At 45.1% G+C, this 17266-nt stretch overlaps 2 protein-coding genes across 2 annotated transcripts in view; both read right to left on the bottom strand.

Moving 5' to 3' along the window:
• LOC137300942 (vesicle-associated membrane protein 3-like) overlaps window positions 1-17266 on the bottom strand; it is a 69729-nt gene that overhangs the window by 31794 nt on the left and 20669 nt on the right. The gene's annotated exons all lie outside the window — the stretch shown is intronic.
• Window positions 8736-17266, bottom strand: part of camta1a (calmodulin binding transcription activator 1a) — an 801272-nt gene continuing 792741 nt past the window's right edge. The window contains exon 21 of the mRNA XM_067970230.1: window positions 8736-15544. Within this exon, the coding sequence (XP_067826331.1) occupies window positions 15481-15544 (64 nt within the window). The 3' untranslated portion in view covers window positions 8736-15480. The remainder of the gene's footprint in view (window positions 15545-17266) is intronic.

The following is a 17266-nucleotide window of genomic DNA, read 5'->3' as shown; positions in this document are numbered from 1 at the left end:
TTGAACCCATGACCTTCTGACTCAGAGGCGAGAGTGTTACCCACTGAGCCATGGTTGACACCTTATGTAAGATCTCCGACTCCTCTGAGAGTTTCTGTGTCCTGAGCTACCGTCCACCCCAAAATCTATCGGGCAACCAGAAGAAGTGGGGCCCACATGGGAGTTCTCGGCCTGGGACCCGGCCTGCACCCTTGAAGACCGAACCTGACACACTTCTTAAATCGGCCCCCTTCCAATCTGCTGTTGGGGTTGGGCGTTCCAGATCCTATTAGAGCAGCTGCCGTCTGCTGATTCTCTCACCCCACTGTTCGAGATGTCCCCACAGTGGGCGAGGATACCAGGCAGCTAGAGGGTAATTAGAGACTCTACACCCTGACCCCACATACTCTGCCAGGGCCAGCCTCGTAGCTTCCAGGTGGGCACATCCCAGCTTTTACACCAGGACTGTCAGACCTGCAGATGCTCAGGCCCAAGGGTATGGTTCATAATGTTATTACCCATTTGATGACCATGGTCAGACTGACCGAAGGGGCTCTCCTGATGGGCTAACCCCAGTCAATAAAGGCACATTTCGTGTCGTACTAAAGACGGGCAGATGAGAAGGTCCCAGGAGAGCGCAGGTACGAGGACATCAGAACAAGATCGGACCTGGATGCGAAGCCCTCTATGGTCGAATATCCGGACACCACCCTCGGTCTGGGCTCACCCCCGACTAGAAAGGCCACTTGAAGGAGAGCGAGTGTGGCCAGAGGAAGTGCAGCCCGCAGCACGGGGTTAAATCTTGACTTTGTGCGAGAGCGTAAAACGGGTGATAGCGAGTCGGCAGCCCGTTTAACCTCACACACACTTTGAAGTCAATGGAAATAAAAATTAGGAGAGATGTAAAACAGGCTGGCAATTCGCCAACACCCGTCACACAAAGACAGCATTTACCCCCATGAGTCGGGAGCTGAGGCAATTTTTATTGGCCAAATAGAAGAAAAATATTAATGAAAAACTAATTTAGGGGTTGAAACTGTTTCTGTAAGCAGGCTGCTCTGGTGCAGAAACTTGAGTCAGGCAAGGAAATAAAGAATGATGTTATTGTAGTTTGTGAGTCTCTGGAGAATCCTGTCTTCCTATGTTTACAGCAGATTTTTTCCAAAATGGTTTTTATCATGTGCTTCCCTTACAGCAACATCTGTATCCTTGGAGTGGGACACTAACCAGAGCTCGACTACATCCCCACCTACCCAAATCAATGCCAAAATAAAACAGCTAATATAAACTAAGTGTCAGCCTTGGCTCAGTAATAGCATTCTTGCCACCAAGTCAGAAGGTTCAAACTCCATTCTATGACCTCAACATTTAATCTCGGCTGACACTCCCAGTGCAGTGCTGAGGGAGTGCTGCACTGTCGGAGGTGCCATCTTTTGGATGAGATGTTAAACCGAGGCCCCGTTCACCCTCACAGGTGGATGTAAAAAGACCCCATGACACTATTCACACAAGAGCAAGGAAGTTCTCACCAGTGTCCTGTCCAATATTTATTGCTCAGTCAAGTACCAGTCTTGACAAATTAATTCATTGTTTTTTGCAATCGCAAAATTTACAATTTGATCAACAGGCAGGTAAAATGCATCAAAGATGCCATCACTGATGTGTTAGTTCAGGGGTGTCCAATCCTTTTGTTCTTGTGAGCTGCACGGGTCCATACCTTGGGGCCTTGGGATAACATATCAAGTTTAAATCCCCATCCTCTTTAATTCCCATATCTCTCCAGTTGCTCCTACTAACAGATCTGGGTGTCTGATTTGGAATTTATCCACCAATGAGGCAACTCTCTGTGGTAGTGGGTGGGAAGTGAGTTGTAAGTCACCTGCCCCATTCCCGGTCCAGGCCACCCTTTTCTTACACCTTCCTCAGGATCAGCAGCCTTCACTTCTGCCAGGGTGAATTACTGAAATGCTAGAGAAACAGAAAGTTCAAGCACATCAACTTTCGAGTACTGGGCTCTGTCACTTTCCCAACAACAACAACTTGCATTTATATAGCGCCTTTAACGTAGTAAAACATCCCAAGGCGCTTCACAGGAGCGATTATCAAACAAAATTTAACACCGAGCCACATAAGGAGATATTAGGACAGGTGACCAAAAGCTTGGTCAAAGAGGTCGGTTTTAAGGAGGGTGTTAAAGGAGGAGAGAGAGAGGGGGAGAGGTTTAGGGAGGGAATTCCAGAGCTTAGGGCCCAAGCAGCTGAAGGCACGACCGCCAATGGTGGAGCGATGGAAATCGGGGATGCTCAAGAGGCCAGAACAGGGGAGTCCAACCAGTTTGTTTGATTTCTCTTATTAACCAGAATAAGTTGGTGCCAAACTAGAGCTTGTAGTGAGCTCAGTTCTCCTAATTGTAGTGTTCTACAAGTCTGGATTTGCCCGTGTGTTGGGATATTATAGCGCCGCTTGGAAGCTCATCGAGGGTAATTGTGACTTTGGGCTATAGTGTAAAATGGGCGATATCAGATCAGCTGCCCATTATACATCTTTCCCGATTTTCATTTCTGTTGAAATCATTGAGGTACAACGGGTGGCTGATCTGATATCACCCATTTGACACTATCGCAATAAAGTCAAAATCACCCCCATCCTGGACTCAGTACAAAGTTACACAGACCAACGGACCAGACAAGAAAACTCTGCTGTAAGCCAAGGTTCATCCTCTAAAGTGTCAGAGGCATGACAGAACTCAGTCCTCCAAAAGATTCTTTGGTAAAACCACAAGGGTTGCTAGCATTTAAGCCACACCTCTCTGTTTATGTCAGGAGTACAAGAGCCCTTGCAAGTGCAGATATACCTCAAACATTCTGCAACAACAGAAAAAGCTCACACAGAAATTTTACTCACTCCCTCTCCAGCCTGCAGAACTCTCTCGTAGGTATGTATCCTAACTTTCCATTTGCTTTTAGAATTGCATCTCCACATTGGCTGGACATCGATGAGCCTGGAGTCACTCCCAGGTCCATTTCTGAGCCTCCCGGTGCTAATTCTGTTCCCTTTATTGTAAACTTGTGTTGCTCATTCTTTCTCGCAATATGCAATTCTTTTGCATTTGTCAGCATTAAATTTAATTTGCCATTAATGTGACCAGTTGCACAACAGATAGAAATCGCTCTGCAAAACTTTAACTCCATCCTCTGCATCACATCGTAACAAATGAACCTACAAAAACGACGGGCAGGAAAAGGCCAGCTGGTCCATCAAGCCTGCCCCACACACCATGATGGCCGGAGCATCATGACTGGATCCTTCCTAACGCCCCACAGCTATGTAACATGAACAAAGACAACCACTGGCTTGGCAATGTCCAAACTAATGGCGGTTAGGTTCCTTAAAGCTAAGGGAAGAAACAGAGAAACAAGAATCCTGGCACTCAGCAAAAAGGAATAGGAGTCACCCCCAACACCATGCTACCTTATGATGGTGGTAAATTAAGTCTGCCTCCCTCTTGCACTTTTCTCATTAGGCCATTCTCTTAATGTGCCTTCAACTGCAGAATTTCAATATTGAAACCCGAAGACTGCAATTGGGTGAAAATCTAGACAATGGCCTAGTCTCCCGTACTTAAACTGTTAACCTGTAAAATATTTGTTAATTACACAATTGGCCAGGTTTTCCAGTAACCTGATAGTCGATGCCCATGATTCACCCAGAGTGAGTTCCTGGTCTCAGCCGTTCTGTTAGGGGGAGGCACTGAATGGGGGGAAGGGATGAAAATTTGGATTTACGTAGAATTACATCGAATTTACAGCGCAGAAACAAGTCATTCGGCCCAACAGGTCCATGCCGACGTTTATGCTCCACATGAGCCTCCTCCCACCCCTCTTCATCTCACCCTATCACCATTGGAGAACCAATAGCCCATAACATTCTTATGCACCTGCCAGTGGCTGTCCTTAGAGCACCATTGGATGATATCTGGGAGTAGTCCTCAGGCTCTTTACTTGTTAGGGGATGGTGCGGGACACAGGAAGACTCAAGCGGAGAATGAAAAAATGTCATAGAGAAAAGCTTATAAAAAATGTGTTAACTTTGACTATTTTAATATTTTTTTCAAAAAGAGAGAAATATGTACCAGATTTGTAATTGCTGCCTCCCAATGTCAGCTGTGTCTTGCATTCCAAAACCCTGTAACACAAGACAGATCTTGGCAATTAGGGGTGAAGTCAAGTTGTGTATGGAATTTGGCATCAACTGCTAAATGATCACGTACGATTGACTTTTTAAAATTAATTTTCAGGATGTGGGCGTCGCTGGCAATGCTGGCATTTATTGCCCATCTCGACTGATACAACTGAGGGGCTTGCTAGGCCACTTCAGGGGGCAGTTAAGAGTCAACCACGTTGGTGTGGGACTGGAGTCACACATAGGCCCAGACCGGGTAAGGACGGGAGGTGTCCATCCCTGAAGGACCTTAGTGAACCAGATGGGCTTTTACAGCAGGCTTGTCTGCCGTACCTAATGCCGTTGTTTTGCCATTTGGTAGGTGCTGTGAGGGAGTTGCTTGTTTTTCACTGCAGTGAACAAACTGCCAGTAAGACTTCCAAGAAGAGAAAACTCCAAAAATTCTTTCCTGATTCCAAAAGCGATCGAATTGCACAAAACCCTTTGGGATATCAATATCATGATGTCCAACTCACCCCTGTGACCCTCCAGAGGTGTCATCCCCTCCGGTTACGACAGGCTAGGGCCACGGTGCTCAGTAGAGTCCTTGATCATCTCATCCTATAGTCTCCAAACTCTTCCAAATCTGATGGTGGTCTTGTTCTGTTTTGAAGGTATTAATCAGTTTTGAGGGGAGTTAGTCACTCCATACATCTATAGTGCTCTGTGAAAACAGAATTCCCTCTAACTTTCTAGGGGGGAATTTTAACTTAACTGGCCGGGTGGGAATCCCACGGGATCGAGTGGAACGCTGGTTTTACACCCCGTCCAATATTGTTCTCCGTTGGCTTCAATGGAGACTAAAATCAGGCAGGTGTAAAACCAGCGTTACATCCGATCCCGTCAGTTTCCCGCTGGGTGGGTTAGGTTAAAATTGCCCTCTTCCTTGAGGTGACTTTGAAAAGTGGAGAGTGGAAAATTCACGGGGAGAGGAAAGTGGGAACAAAGGTTACCTGGTTTTATCGGATGATTGTATTTGTACTGATGTCCTACAATCACAATGCAATTCAATTAATCCACTGAATATTGCCCATAGCTGCTTTGATGGTCATGTGTCACTGCACCTGAATGCTAAACCAGAACGCCCGTTTATGAGTGGGTGTCCCTGACTACTGCCAGTATCCCTGGGCCAGTAAATGCAATGGGTCCAGTGCCAATTGCACATCTACTGACAGTGATGTAATTGAGGTGCGGGTATGGTGATCCCCACTTGGTGCATCGCGGCATCATCTTCTGCTGGCGTCACACTGCCAGTATCCTTTTATAGACACACAATGCAACACAAGGTGCAATGACGTCCATTACTGTGTCACCTACCCCAGCATCATTGTGATGGAGACGATAAAGGGATTTTGTCAAACGTTGATTCATAAAGACCAGTGCCCCTTTAACTGAATACTTTTTCTTTTGCTTCCTGATTTCACTCCTGAACAGCCTGGCTCCAATTTTAAGATTGTGCTCCCTTGTTCTGGATTCCCCCACCAGAGGAAATAGAAGCATATTCCTGCTTAACACTAGAGCAAGTCATTCAACACAATGCAAAATACAAAACTGATGGGCAGGAAAAGACCAGCTGGTCCACACACCATCGGAGCATCGTGACTGGACACATCACCTACCTCCACCCCATCCCCCCATCCTGGGAGAGGCAAAAAAAAGGCAAAAACCCAGGGGCAATTAGGGATCAAATACTCTGGAAAATTCCTCTTCGACCCCCTCAGGCAATCAAAACCAGTCCAGGAGATCACATGAACCAAGTGTTATCTATAAAGACACTTACCTTCTATATGATGCGATCTCTGCCCCAGTCAGGAACCAGTCCAGCTCACACTTGAAGACGAGCAGAGAGCCGGCACCCACCACATCAGCCGGCAATGTATTCCGGAGTCTCAATACTCTCTGGGAAAAAGACCTTCCACAGTTCATGACAATTTACACACTTGCTGTGTGCAGGGTGCTTTGCTGTCTGAATAGCAAAATATTAGCTAAAAAGTCCCAATGGCACTGAAAATGCTGGTTTCTGGGTGAATTTGTGCAATAACAAATCTATCTACAATGCAAACAACACATATGACAAGAAACATGGATGAGACAGCAGAGCAGTCACAAAGGGAAGGAAATAAACCACACGTATATCTCATGACTCAAAGTGAAATGTTGAGTTTCTTCCCTATTCCATTTTACATTTGGGCTTCATTCCTCATATCTGTTTCCCCCCCTCTCCCACACCATCCGTACCACTGATCGCTTAGGAAGGCAGACGGGTGAGACCTGCTGCTCTCAAGCCCCTCGATTAAGTGCACAAGAATGGGTTGGGAGGGTTGGTCTCTCTTCGATGTTGGTTCGCTCACTCTGTGGAAGTGCCTCGCTGTGTTGGTGAAACCAGTACACTGTGCCATGGTATGGTGAGGCAGACGTTTAGTGCCCGTGATTCTTTATGGTGAGTAGGCAATTTCTAACAGGATGCTAAGAAGAGGCAAGGGGAGGTCTACTGGAGGGTTGCTTCTCCACAAGGTCATTGCAGAATTCAGAAGGCGGATTCAGCAGGGCTGCCTCTGTGCTGATGGTTGAGCTGAATAGTCAATGGGTAGGGAATGGTGTTGGGTGATTGTCACTCTAACATTCCATCCTCCCGCACACACATTTTTCTCTGCTTCAATTTTTCCTCTTGCCCACAATATCTGCAACCAAAATGGCAGATAGGCAACCAGCTCCCAGGGCTCTAACTATGTTGCTTTGAAACAAGCCATCATGATTGTGCAGGAGAGGAACCCAAGGGGGCTCTCCCTCCGATTAACCGCGGCTCTTCCCAACAGCTATGGAACGGAGCCTGGGTAGTCAGCAAGGTACAGCATTGTACCTCCATCGCACAATTTGGTGCTCCATCCTGTGCCTCCTTTCTAGATCATTGCATCTCTCAGTCAAAAAAAAATGTGACTGTAATCTTGTTGCCTCGGTAAGGCAATTCTGGTTGTTGGTGCATACAAGTTTGGCTTCAATGTTCCAAGACTTGGCTTTTGCAAATCTCTAGCTCAAACACATCTCTGTAAGGTATCCTCTGCAACAGTGACACTCACTTTTCTGCTTCTGGGTTTTTGATTCCCCCTTCAGTTAAAGATTTTTTCTGCTCCTTTTTGTGCCGAGTACCATTTTCTGGGTCAGAGATTTCACCTGCTCCTAGGCTTCGGCCTGTTCTGCTGTTCAGGTTGCTGCGGCGACACGCACGAGACGATGACTCAGTCTCCAATTAAGCATCTTGTGAATTGACGAGGTGCCAGAAATACCTGGAGGAAGGAGGCTCTGTTTCATCAGCAGCTACCCCTCTTCATAGCGAATGATGCAACGGGTGACATGGTGACGCAGTCCCACAGCAATGCCTGAGGGCACTGCCAGGCCAGTGGGATGTATACAGAGTTGCCTGCTCTGCTAGGGAGAGGCAGCAAATGGAGAGCAGGCATTTACCCACAGAGGTGATGAAAGCGAGAGAGAGAGGGAGAACGTGAGAATCAGACAGGATGCTTTCACCATGTCCCTCCGGTATAGGTCCAGCCAAGAGCAGCATTGGTGGTGCCAGAGAGAAGCATGCCACCTTGGCCACAAAAACAAACATGCGACCATGGATGGCCAAGAATGGGGAGAAAATTGGGAGTCAAGCTCCTCCGACGGTTTAGAGCGGTGACGCACAGCCACACAGACCCAAGGTCCGAAATTAAGACATCCAGTCTGTGCTGTGATAGCTGTTCTCAGCTGAAGAAACCGTAGATAGAACAATTGTAGGTGCTACAATTGGCCTCAGTGTCGCTGGACTAGAGAGGTGAAATAAATCAGCCAGGCTTCCAGCTCCTGGTCACATTCCATTAACACCTGTGGGAACGGACAAGTGTGCAGAGGTCAGGTGAGATCAGGATTGGACTTGGCTGTGATGCCCAGCGTGGTTGAGCAGCCTGCTGACACTCGCTGTCTAGACCTACAGACAAAGAATGGCCACTTGGTAGGGTTGCCAGAACCTCCGGGATTGTCCTGGAATCTTCAGGAATTAAGGATTAATCCCCTGGACACTGCCGCAAGCAAACACCCGGGAGAGAAATCATAGGGGGCAATAAAACAAAATGTGTTTTCTTTCATTTTCTTTTGAACACTTTCGTTTATTAGTTATAAAAATATTGGAAATGGGGAAAAAAAGGCTGTTTGACTGGGTGGGACGGTGGGAGGTCACGTGATGAAACCTCCAGGAATATGTCCAACCAGAGTTGGCAACCCAGCACTTGGGCAAGGTTTAAGAGGGCACCTGAAGCCCATTAAACCATACCCCAGCTAGAGAAAAGAGGAGAGGGGAAGGTGAGGTCCAGGGAAAGGAAGGTCCAGAGAAGGGAAGGGAAATCAGGGAAGTTAAAAAAAGAAACACAGTAACACACCCTCCAGAAATGATCCAATAACCAATCCATTGGATGCAAGAGTCAAAAAGTTGCTCAGAGAAAGAGAAAGTTAGTGAGTTTCAATCGATATATATTCGAAATAAATTTAACAAACTAACATGAGGAGATTTTTCTTTGTTTTTTAATTTACAGCAGAAAGGATTATAAAGCATTCAAAAACATCTTACATAATTTTTAAGGGCAATTTAAAATGTTTGCATGACTCTGGCAGCTGGGCTATCCCTTGTAAAGCTTCTAAACAGCTGTGATCCAGCGACACTCTCACATGCAGACATACAAAAACAGAAATTTTTTTTAAAAAGGTAAAATTAAAAAGGTTAAAAAAAAAGAGAGAAGAGGGAGAAAGAGAAAAAGAGAGGAAAGAAAAGGGAGCAAGAGAAAGAAAAAAAGGAGAAACCTACACTAGTATCACATGCAAGTGTCAGCAACCCCAGGAGTGTCGTAGCTCACGTCTCTGGGCTGTTGCGAGTGTGCAACAAAGCTTTGCATTTTCTAGAATTTTCTTTTTTTTAAGTATTTTTTTGTGCAATGTTATGACCTGTTTTTTTCTAATCTCAGATGAACAGATGAAGTGGACATTCTCTCCATTACTGTCAGATTTGTTTATCGTATATATTTTTAAAATTTATTTTGTGTGTGTGTGTGTGTGTGTGTATGCGCATCATTTTTCACGGTATTTAACACACAGTATTTAACATAAAAATGTCTGTTAATCTTTCTTTTCAAAGAGTGATTTATGGTATAATGCTATATATATATATATTATATCCTTACAGTAATCTGCTCAGCAAAGATTATAACTTAATGTCGTGTCTTTTTCATTTAGCAATACAGCATTCACATTACTTGGCACCCATTGGCAAAGGAGAAAGTCTTGGTAGCCAAAGGAAAAGAAATATGTAAACGTAACCTTTTCAGTTATATCATTTTGCTGTTTGTTTTCTAATTCTAAGTACAGTAGTTTTTTTTGTTGCAATTAATCATGCTTTAGCAAAAATGTCCTTCTAAAGAACATTTAAAATAAGGAATTCTTACAGTGAAATAATTTTTTTTTCCATTTTACAGGTCGTTTGCTTCTAATGATTCCTTTTGTTTTGTTTTTTTTCATTACAGTCATGCACATATCTCCAATGGTCTTTTTCATCGTTTTAAGTATATATACAATATATACAAACAGTATATCCACATTGCTAGCTCATTCAGATAAAACTATACAAATTCCCATTCTGCCTTCACCAATCTCATTAACCACTCACAGTAAAATAATTCATTGTTGGCATCCCCTGCTTTTTCATTCAGTTTGCACTCATTTCCCCTACTATGTTCTTCTATATATACAGAGTCCATCCAGGTTACTGACAGTAGCCAAGAATATGGACATTACTGGCCAGCAGAATACATCATACTAGTCCTTATTGACTCATATGATGTCAAGGCAATGAATGTGACCCCTCAAAAAGATCGTCCTATTTTTGAAAGGCTAAAAAGCTTAAATGCTTTTTAAAACAAAAAAACAGAAAAAATAAATTAAATAATCAAAGCTTTAAATAAACTATTTATATATTATATATATATATATTAAAAAAAAAGTTCAGACTAAATAAAAAGTTATAAAGTAAGGCAAAATAAAGTGCTGGACGTGACAGGACACTAGCTAGGTGACAGTGACTGCTGAGGAAGAAAGGTTTTGGGAGTTTTGGAAAAGGCGAACGCCCAACTTATGTGGAACTTTTATTTCCCTCCCCCGCCCCCCCAACTTCCGTCTTTTGCTCCGCACTATGGTCAGGTAGAGAAAAGCTAGGGAACATCTACCTCAAACGCGTGGGGTGTGGAACACTGCGTGTTCTCCACACGCCATCTCGGTTTTAATCTACGTCACACAGACTAGAAACACCGGTCGATCCGAATGGTTCACAGTCTGAAGTGGGCGTGTTTCATACATCATAACCTCAAAGGCAAAGTGGGTAGTTTGTCATTTTTTTTGTCACAATATTTTTAACGGCATGTTTCACATTTGCTGAAGAAACAAAATAAAGATTACAAAGGACTTTCTTGAACCTCTCCCCCTCTCTCCTCCTTTAAGACGCTCCTTAAAACCTTCCTCTTTCACCAAGCTTTTGTTCACCTGTCCTAATATCTCCTTATGTGGCTCGGAGTCAAATTTTGTTTGATAATCGCTCCTGTGAAGCACCTTGGGATGTTTTACTACGTTAAACGTGCTATATAAATGCAAGTTGTTGTTGTTAACATATTGTGGAGGGAAGTGGGGAGGAGGAAATAATTTGTTCATGTTTTCAATTTTTAGCCTGGTCTCCTCATTAGTTTTCATTCCTCCCTCAGACCTTTTGTCCTTTGTTGCCGCGATCCATTTGAAATACGGATTAAGTGGGTAAGGTTCTTGCGTTGGAAACTTCGTGCATTCAACTGTTCGCCACAGTTAGCGATAATGCTTCAATTTAATAGCTTTGACAATGATGTATCAAAAGACAACATGCCAGTGTATAGGCAAAGGAAATGCTGCCTACTGGGAATACTGATGCATTTTACACTCTCTAACTTTCATTCCATGTTTTAAGCACATGTAGTTCTGGGAGCATTCTGTTAAGCTACCCTTCAGTGATTTAAAACAAAGCTTAAAATAATACAAATGTGCGACTTTCACAGAGTAGAACACATCCATTGAGAGCGATGAAGTTTTCGACCTGACCACAGTATTTGGCCCTGTGTTGATAATGAATTTATGAAGGGTTTGTTGTGTTTCTGTCTATATCTCAGTTTATACCTAATCTGAACCACCAACCCAATACACCAGGTCCAATAGAAGGCATTGTTTTTCTTCAACTTCCCCGACTGGTATAGGATCTGGAAAACAAGGAAGTGCCACCTTCAACACATAAGGCCATATGTGTGTGTGGGAAGTTGGGCTATCTTTAATCTCTGTACTCTTCCCACAAGCACTTGGTACGCATGTTTGGGGAAATTAAAACCTCTTTTTCACTAGTCAATGGTCTTCACATAGACCAGACCAATTACCGGCTGCTGTTGAAAGGATATGCACCCCTTGGTCGATTTTCAAACCAACATAATATTTCTAACTGGAGAACCAGCAACCCTCTGAACTCATGTTATTAACCTTTGATCGCACTGCTTGCAAAGAATCATACGGCAACTGGGCACAAGGCTGGGCAGGACATGTCCACTGCACAACAAGCTACAGTGAAACCAGGCTTCACAGGAGAGCAACCTGAATCACAGAAGGTGGTAATAAACGGGAAGGGTATGTAATGTTTGTCCGTTAATGAGAACCTTGTACAAAAGGGGTTGAAAATGGCCGTTTTCAAACCCTTTTGTACTAAGCTCCCAAGTATAGGTCGCACTTCACCCTATGGTACTGGGTCAGGTGCCCTTCTGTGGCATCATACAGCAGTTCTTGCTGTCATCTGTACAACACACAACACCTGAAAATAGAGCCTCCGATCGCGAGGTCCATGAACTGGGCTTCTTCATGAGGGAGGCTGATCTCTCCAGGTGGGAGGTTGGGGGGGGCTTCATTTGGCTTCAACGTACCAGATTAGGGAGAGGGCTGGGGGAAACCGAAAAGCATCAGCCAGGGCTCCCACTCCTGATTGCGGTAACTGGAAGGTGCCCGTGTGGACTTTGGGCATGGGCAGAATGGGACGTGGGCCGAGATTTCAAGGCTTTCCGCCCGGCGAAAACGTGTGGGGTGGGGAGAGGGGTATTGGCCCTGAAACTCACGGGGAAGAACTTACGTTCCTACAGTGTCCACTTTCCCAGGGTCCGCGGGATAGGCGGCCCAGGTAGCACACGGCTAACTTAGGCATTTAAATCGGGGTCCTGCCACGTCAATAGGATCCCGTTGCCAATATATGACTGGACTGGATGGGGCTGTGTGTGTCTGTGTGTGTATGTGTGTGTGTGTATATATGTGTACATATGTGTGTGAGAGTGTGTGTGTATGTGTGCCCTGTGTTCCGGCCCGGTCGGTATCAGCTGACGGTCCAGCCCCAGAGGAGCCCGAAGGCGACTACTTGTTTATTTTCGTGAGGCTGGGAGGAGCTGGAGTGGTCCTCTGAGCTCCACAAAAATAACCTGCGGCCGCCCCTCTCACCAGAGATCGGACCCCCTATTTCCAGGCCCGAAGTTCGGTCATATCTCCTGATAATGAGGTGGCTCGGCCTGGCCCTATGTTAATGAGCTCCCGACCCTCAAAATGGACCTCTCAGGCTGGTGCAGAGGGAGAATGTTCCCTATCCTCTGTAAAATGAGCACTTGGATAAAGTAAAGGAAGAAAGGACTTGCATTTATATAGCACCTTTCACGACCTCAGGACGTCCCAATATAGGAAACGCGGCAGCCAATTTGCGCACAGCAAGCTCACACAAACAGCAATATGATAAATGACCAGATAGTCTGTTTTTTAGTGGTGTTGGTTGAGGGATAAATATTGGCCCAGGACAATGGAAAGCACCTGGTGCCTGTGGCTGTGAACAGCCTTCAGGAGAGGAGGAGATGAGAACAGAGAAGGAAAATATTGGTGAAAAAGAAAATGGTGGCAGGAGGTGTTCGCACACAACGTCTCGTGTCGGTTCTTGGCCGTGTATCTCGAGATGACCTGATCCAGCATCTTAAAGTCTCTCAGCTCTTGCAATACTGTAAGCTTTGATAACACATTTAAAAAAAAATCTACCATAATACTTTATACACATGCAGTCGCTCCATTATTTAATTTTTCTTGTATTATCTTGTTTAAATGACCCACCCACTTCAACGTAGCACCTGAGGGGGATCTGAATACTCGGCTGGCTAAATACGGTGCATGCTGTATGTTTTTATACAGTATGTATACTGTAGGATACTCTACCGAACTTGATCAATGCATAAGGTTAGAAACAGATTGAGGTTAATACGCGATAAATCCACTTATTGTATATTGCACATAATTACTCAAACTGGGAGTGAACTGGACATTGCAGGGAGTTGGGATTCAAGGAGATAAAAGACTTTGGCTGTGTTTATACTGAGTCTGTCTGTGGGGTGTTCACTCCTGATGCTATGCTGGGATCTGCAGCAATTACAATGGCTGCTGATTTTATAACACCTTAAAAGATTGCCTGGGCACTCTGCTGGCTCAGCGCATGAGCGCACTTGTCTGGTGTGGTGCTGAGTCGCACAGGCCATGCAAGATCCTAGGTTCAACCCCTGGTCTGTGCTAACTGATCTGAGCTAGGGCAGGGGGGGGGCCGAGGAAAACAGGGAAAAATCAGCTGGCTTTCCTGCTCCCGGTCGCTGTCTAGTGAGCCCTGCCGGGAGGTGCATGCGCATCGGCATTGGGTATGGACTTAGCCGCGATGCCTCCCACGGTCAAACAGCCTGCCAACTCTGGGCTGACACGTGAAAAATGGATATGATACCAGAGGGTGCTCGGTGCCCATGGTACCCTGGCAGGGAGTCAGGGTCTTGAGGAGGGGAGGAAATCAGAGACTGCCATCCCAGTAGCACTCAATCCAGGGTATGGCTCCCTCTCGTTGCTGGGGAGACACCCCTACGTGAGTTAAGAGGATGACTAATACTGTAGATTTCGGCCCACGTTTTTACGAGCTACTTCCTACAGTCCAGATCTTATTAGACTAAATCCAGGCATAAAGCTGCCAACCACCTTGAATCAGCCCAGCATCCTGTCCAATCGCACAGGGACAGTGGTCTCCTAAATGGTGCGGCTCTGGGAGGCTGATTCCAGAGGCCACTGAAACCTGATTTCCGTCGCAGTTTCCAACCCAGCGTCTGTTGAAGAACAACTAAAACACTGATTGGTTTTGCATTATCGCTGATGAAGGTCACAGGTGCACAGACTGCGAGAATCTGCAACACTCTCCTAATACACTGAAAAATCCGAGCCTCGTGCTACTCTCTACTTTTGGCCCCAAGAGGCTACCATTGGTCCTTAAAGGGTTATTAGGACCGCAGTCCTTCTGGTGTGGGGGGTTCCATTCAGGAGATGAAGAGGGGAGTGAGGGAGAGGGAGAGAGAGAGGAGAAAGAGAGGGAAAGAGAAATGTACCAGGTTATCCAGAAAAGGCCACTTGACCCAGTTATCTGAATGGAACGATTATAACGCAGCCAGTGGCCTCTTTCATATTTTGGCAACTTGCACAACACCTGCAATAAATATCTTGACGAGAAGGGCCTTTCTCCCCTCTCCTCCCCAGAGTCTGGTCTATCCCAGTATATTGTTTCAGTACCTTGTCCGAGAGATGGGCTTGATGACAAGAGGAAGAGGGTCGAAGAGGAAAACTCTACGCCTTGTATTGGACCAGTCCCTATCGCCACAGTGCGGTCTTGATCACTCACTAAGTGGTACATGCAATAGCTGTAACTCCCTGGCTCAGGCTAATCATCCACATAAGCTGCGTGTCGCCTTTCCTTTCAGTCTAATACTCCCCTCAGTCCACTCACCTGCTTTTCTTCACTCTTTTTGTGTTTGTTTTCTCTACATACATTTGCTTATTCCTGACAATAAACCCCCTTTTTGTTTTTTGTCTTGCAAACCTTGACACAAGTTTACAGTACTACGCACCAGGCTGGTAAAGAGGTTATCTCATTCTACAAGTTAGTTTTTCGAGTTCTTAAAACAATAAATTGCAAGTTCTATGGCGCCTTGTTTTGTTTTCTTTAAAAAAAGTTCCATAAAAGTGCCGATGTAGTCGAGAGAAAAAAAGTTTCTAGAGCCTTGTTGCGATGAGAGTGTTGCTAATCTTCCCAAATCTCTAGTGATCTTTTGTAAATGTCTCTGATATAAACGTAAAGAAAACAGTCAGGAAGCAATGTTACATTGCTATGGGGTGCTTCTGTAAATCTTCAGGTTCCTTGGCCTTTCTCAATTCTTTCACTCTGAAGGGAGGGAGAGAGAGAAAAAAGAGCAAAATCAAGTTACAGACATTCTTGTCAACAAATATATCAAGGACGCAGTAACAAGGAGTGACCGGTAATGACAGTAGTTAAAGGGGACTGCATACAGTGACACCGCTATTCCTGGCCACAATGGAGATGATCAGGTAATTCCCCCGTCAATCACACCTGGAGATATTTGCTGTAAAGTAGACTGTTTGCTGTGAGTCCTGCCCTGCCTCCAACTCACTGGCTGACACAGTGGTGTCAATAGACACAGTGAGTTAAAGGGTGACAATACCTAGGGGTGACTATAAGGCAGCAAACTTATGAAAAAAAGGTTCAAATGACCGCATAAGCCAAACTCTTACCTGAGGACGAGGAGAGACAGTGGATTATACTTTCACCCCTGGGACCCAGGCCTCAAATCTGGCCTAGGCTGTTGAGATTAGGGGTACGGAGGTGAAGTGTTTATGTTGCTGGACTAGTGATCCAGAGGCCTGGACTAATAATCCAGAATATGTGAGTTTGATTCCCACTGTGGCAGTTTAAGAATTTGAATTCAGTTTAAAAAAAAATCTGGAAATAAAAGTGACCAAGAGGATGTCAGACTGTTGCAAAAACCCAACTGGTTCATGAATGCCCTTTAGGGAAGGAAACCTGCCGTCCTTACCAGTCTGAACCTATATGTGACTCCAATCCCATGCCAACATGGCTGACTCTTAACTGCCCCCTGAAGTGGCCTAGCCAAGCTACTCAGTTGTATCCAACCAACACCAGCGATTCAAGAAGATGGCCCACCACCACCTTCTCAGAACAACTAGGGATGAGTAATGAATCCCAGCCTTGCCAGTGATGCCCACATCCCATGAATGAATCCCTGTTGCTTCCTAGAAGTTTGATATTGGACCAATCAGAGCTGATTCTGATTGGTTGCTATGCACCAAAAGCAGCTCAGATTGGCCCAATATCTGCTTCTAGAAATCGGTGGGGATTCAAACTCCTTGTGCTGGGACTGTCCTATAATGCCCCTCCTCTGGGAATGCCAGATTGCATTGGTTAGAGTGAAAGACATTTCTGTGGCATCTCCTGATTGCTGCATGGCAGCAGAGATCCTTGAAGCAGTCGGTTGTTTGAGGCTCAAACCAATAGGATTCTGCCATCTTCTTTGGGACTACAAAATACTGTTTCTTAAAGGGTGGGGGAAGGGGTGATGGTTGGTGTTGAAAAAAATGATATGGTCGGGGGCACTCTTCTGAAGCCTAGAGATGGGGCAGAGTGGAGGGAGCTTTACTCTGCATCTAATTGTGTGGTAGCTGAGGTGGGAGTGCTTGCACCTTGATGAGCACAAAATTTAAAAAACAAAAATCTGCGGAACAGCAGGTAGCATGAGGTGAGTCTTGGTTTCAACACGACTGGCTTGTGATGAGCAGTGAGAAACTTATTATTTCACCAATTACAGCAGGCACTTTGCTGGCATACTCTGAAAATAAGTCATTCAGCAAAAAATAGAGCTGCTTGTGTTTCTCTGACAGCTACTCACTGAACCAATCAACAAACGTTCTTTGCAGCAAACATTAATGATTACGTTGCTGGCTCCACATCTGCACCAGAAGTTCGTAGATTCCATGATTGTTCCACACCCTGAAATCTGACAATTTTGCTGGAACAAAATTAGTTGTGAAAAAAATAATCAACTGTGTGTAAAGGGGCTGGGACACGTAG

This window comes from Heptranchias perlo, chromosome 32, assembly GCF_035084215.1.
Source record: "Heptranchias perlo isolate sHepPer1 chromosome 32, sHepPer1.hap1, whole genome shotgun sequence".
In the NCBI taxonomy this organism is placed as follows: Eukaryota; Metazoa; Chordata; class Chondrichthyes; order Hexanchiformes; family Hexanchidae; genus Heptranchias; species Heptranchias perlo.
This window is presented reverse-complemented; position numbering and strand designations above follow the sequence as displayed.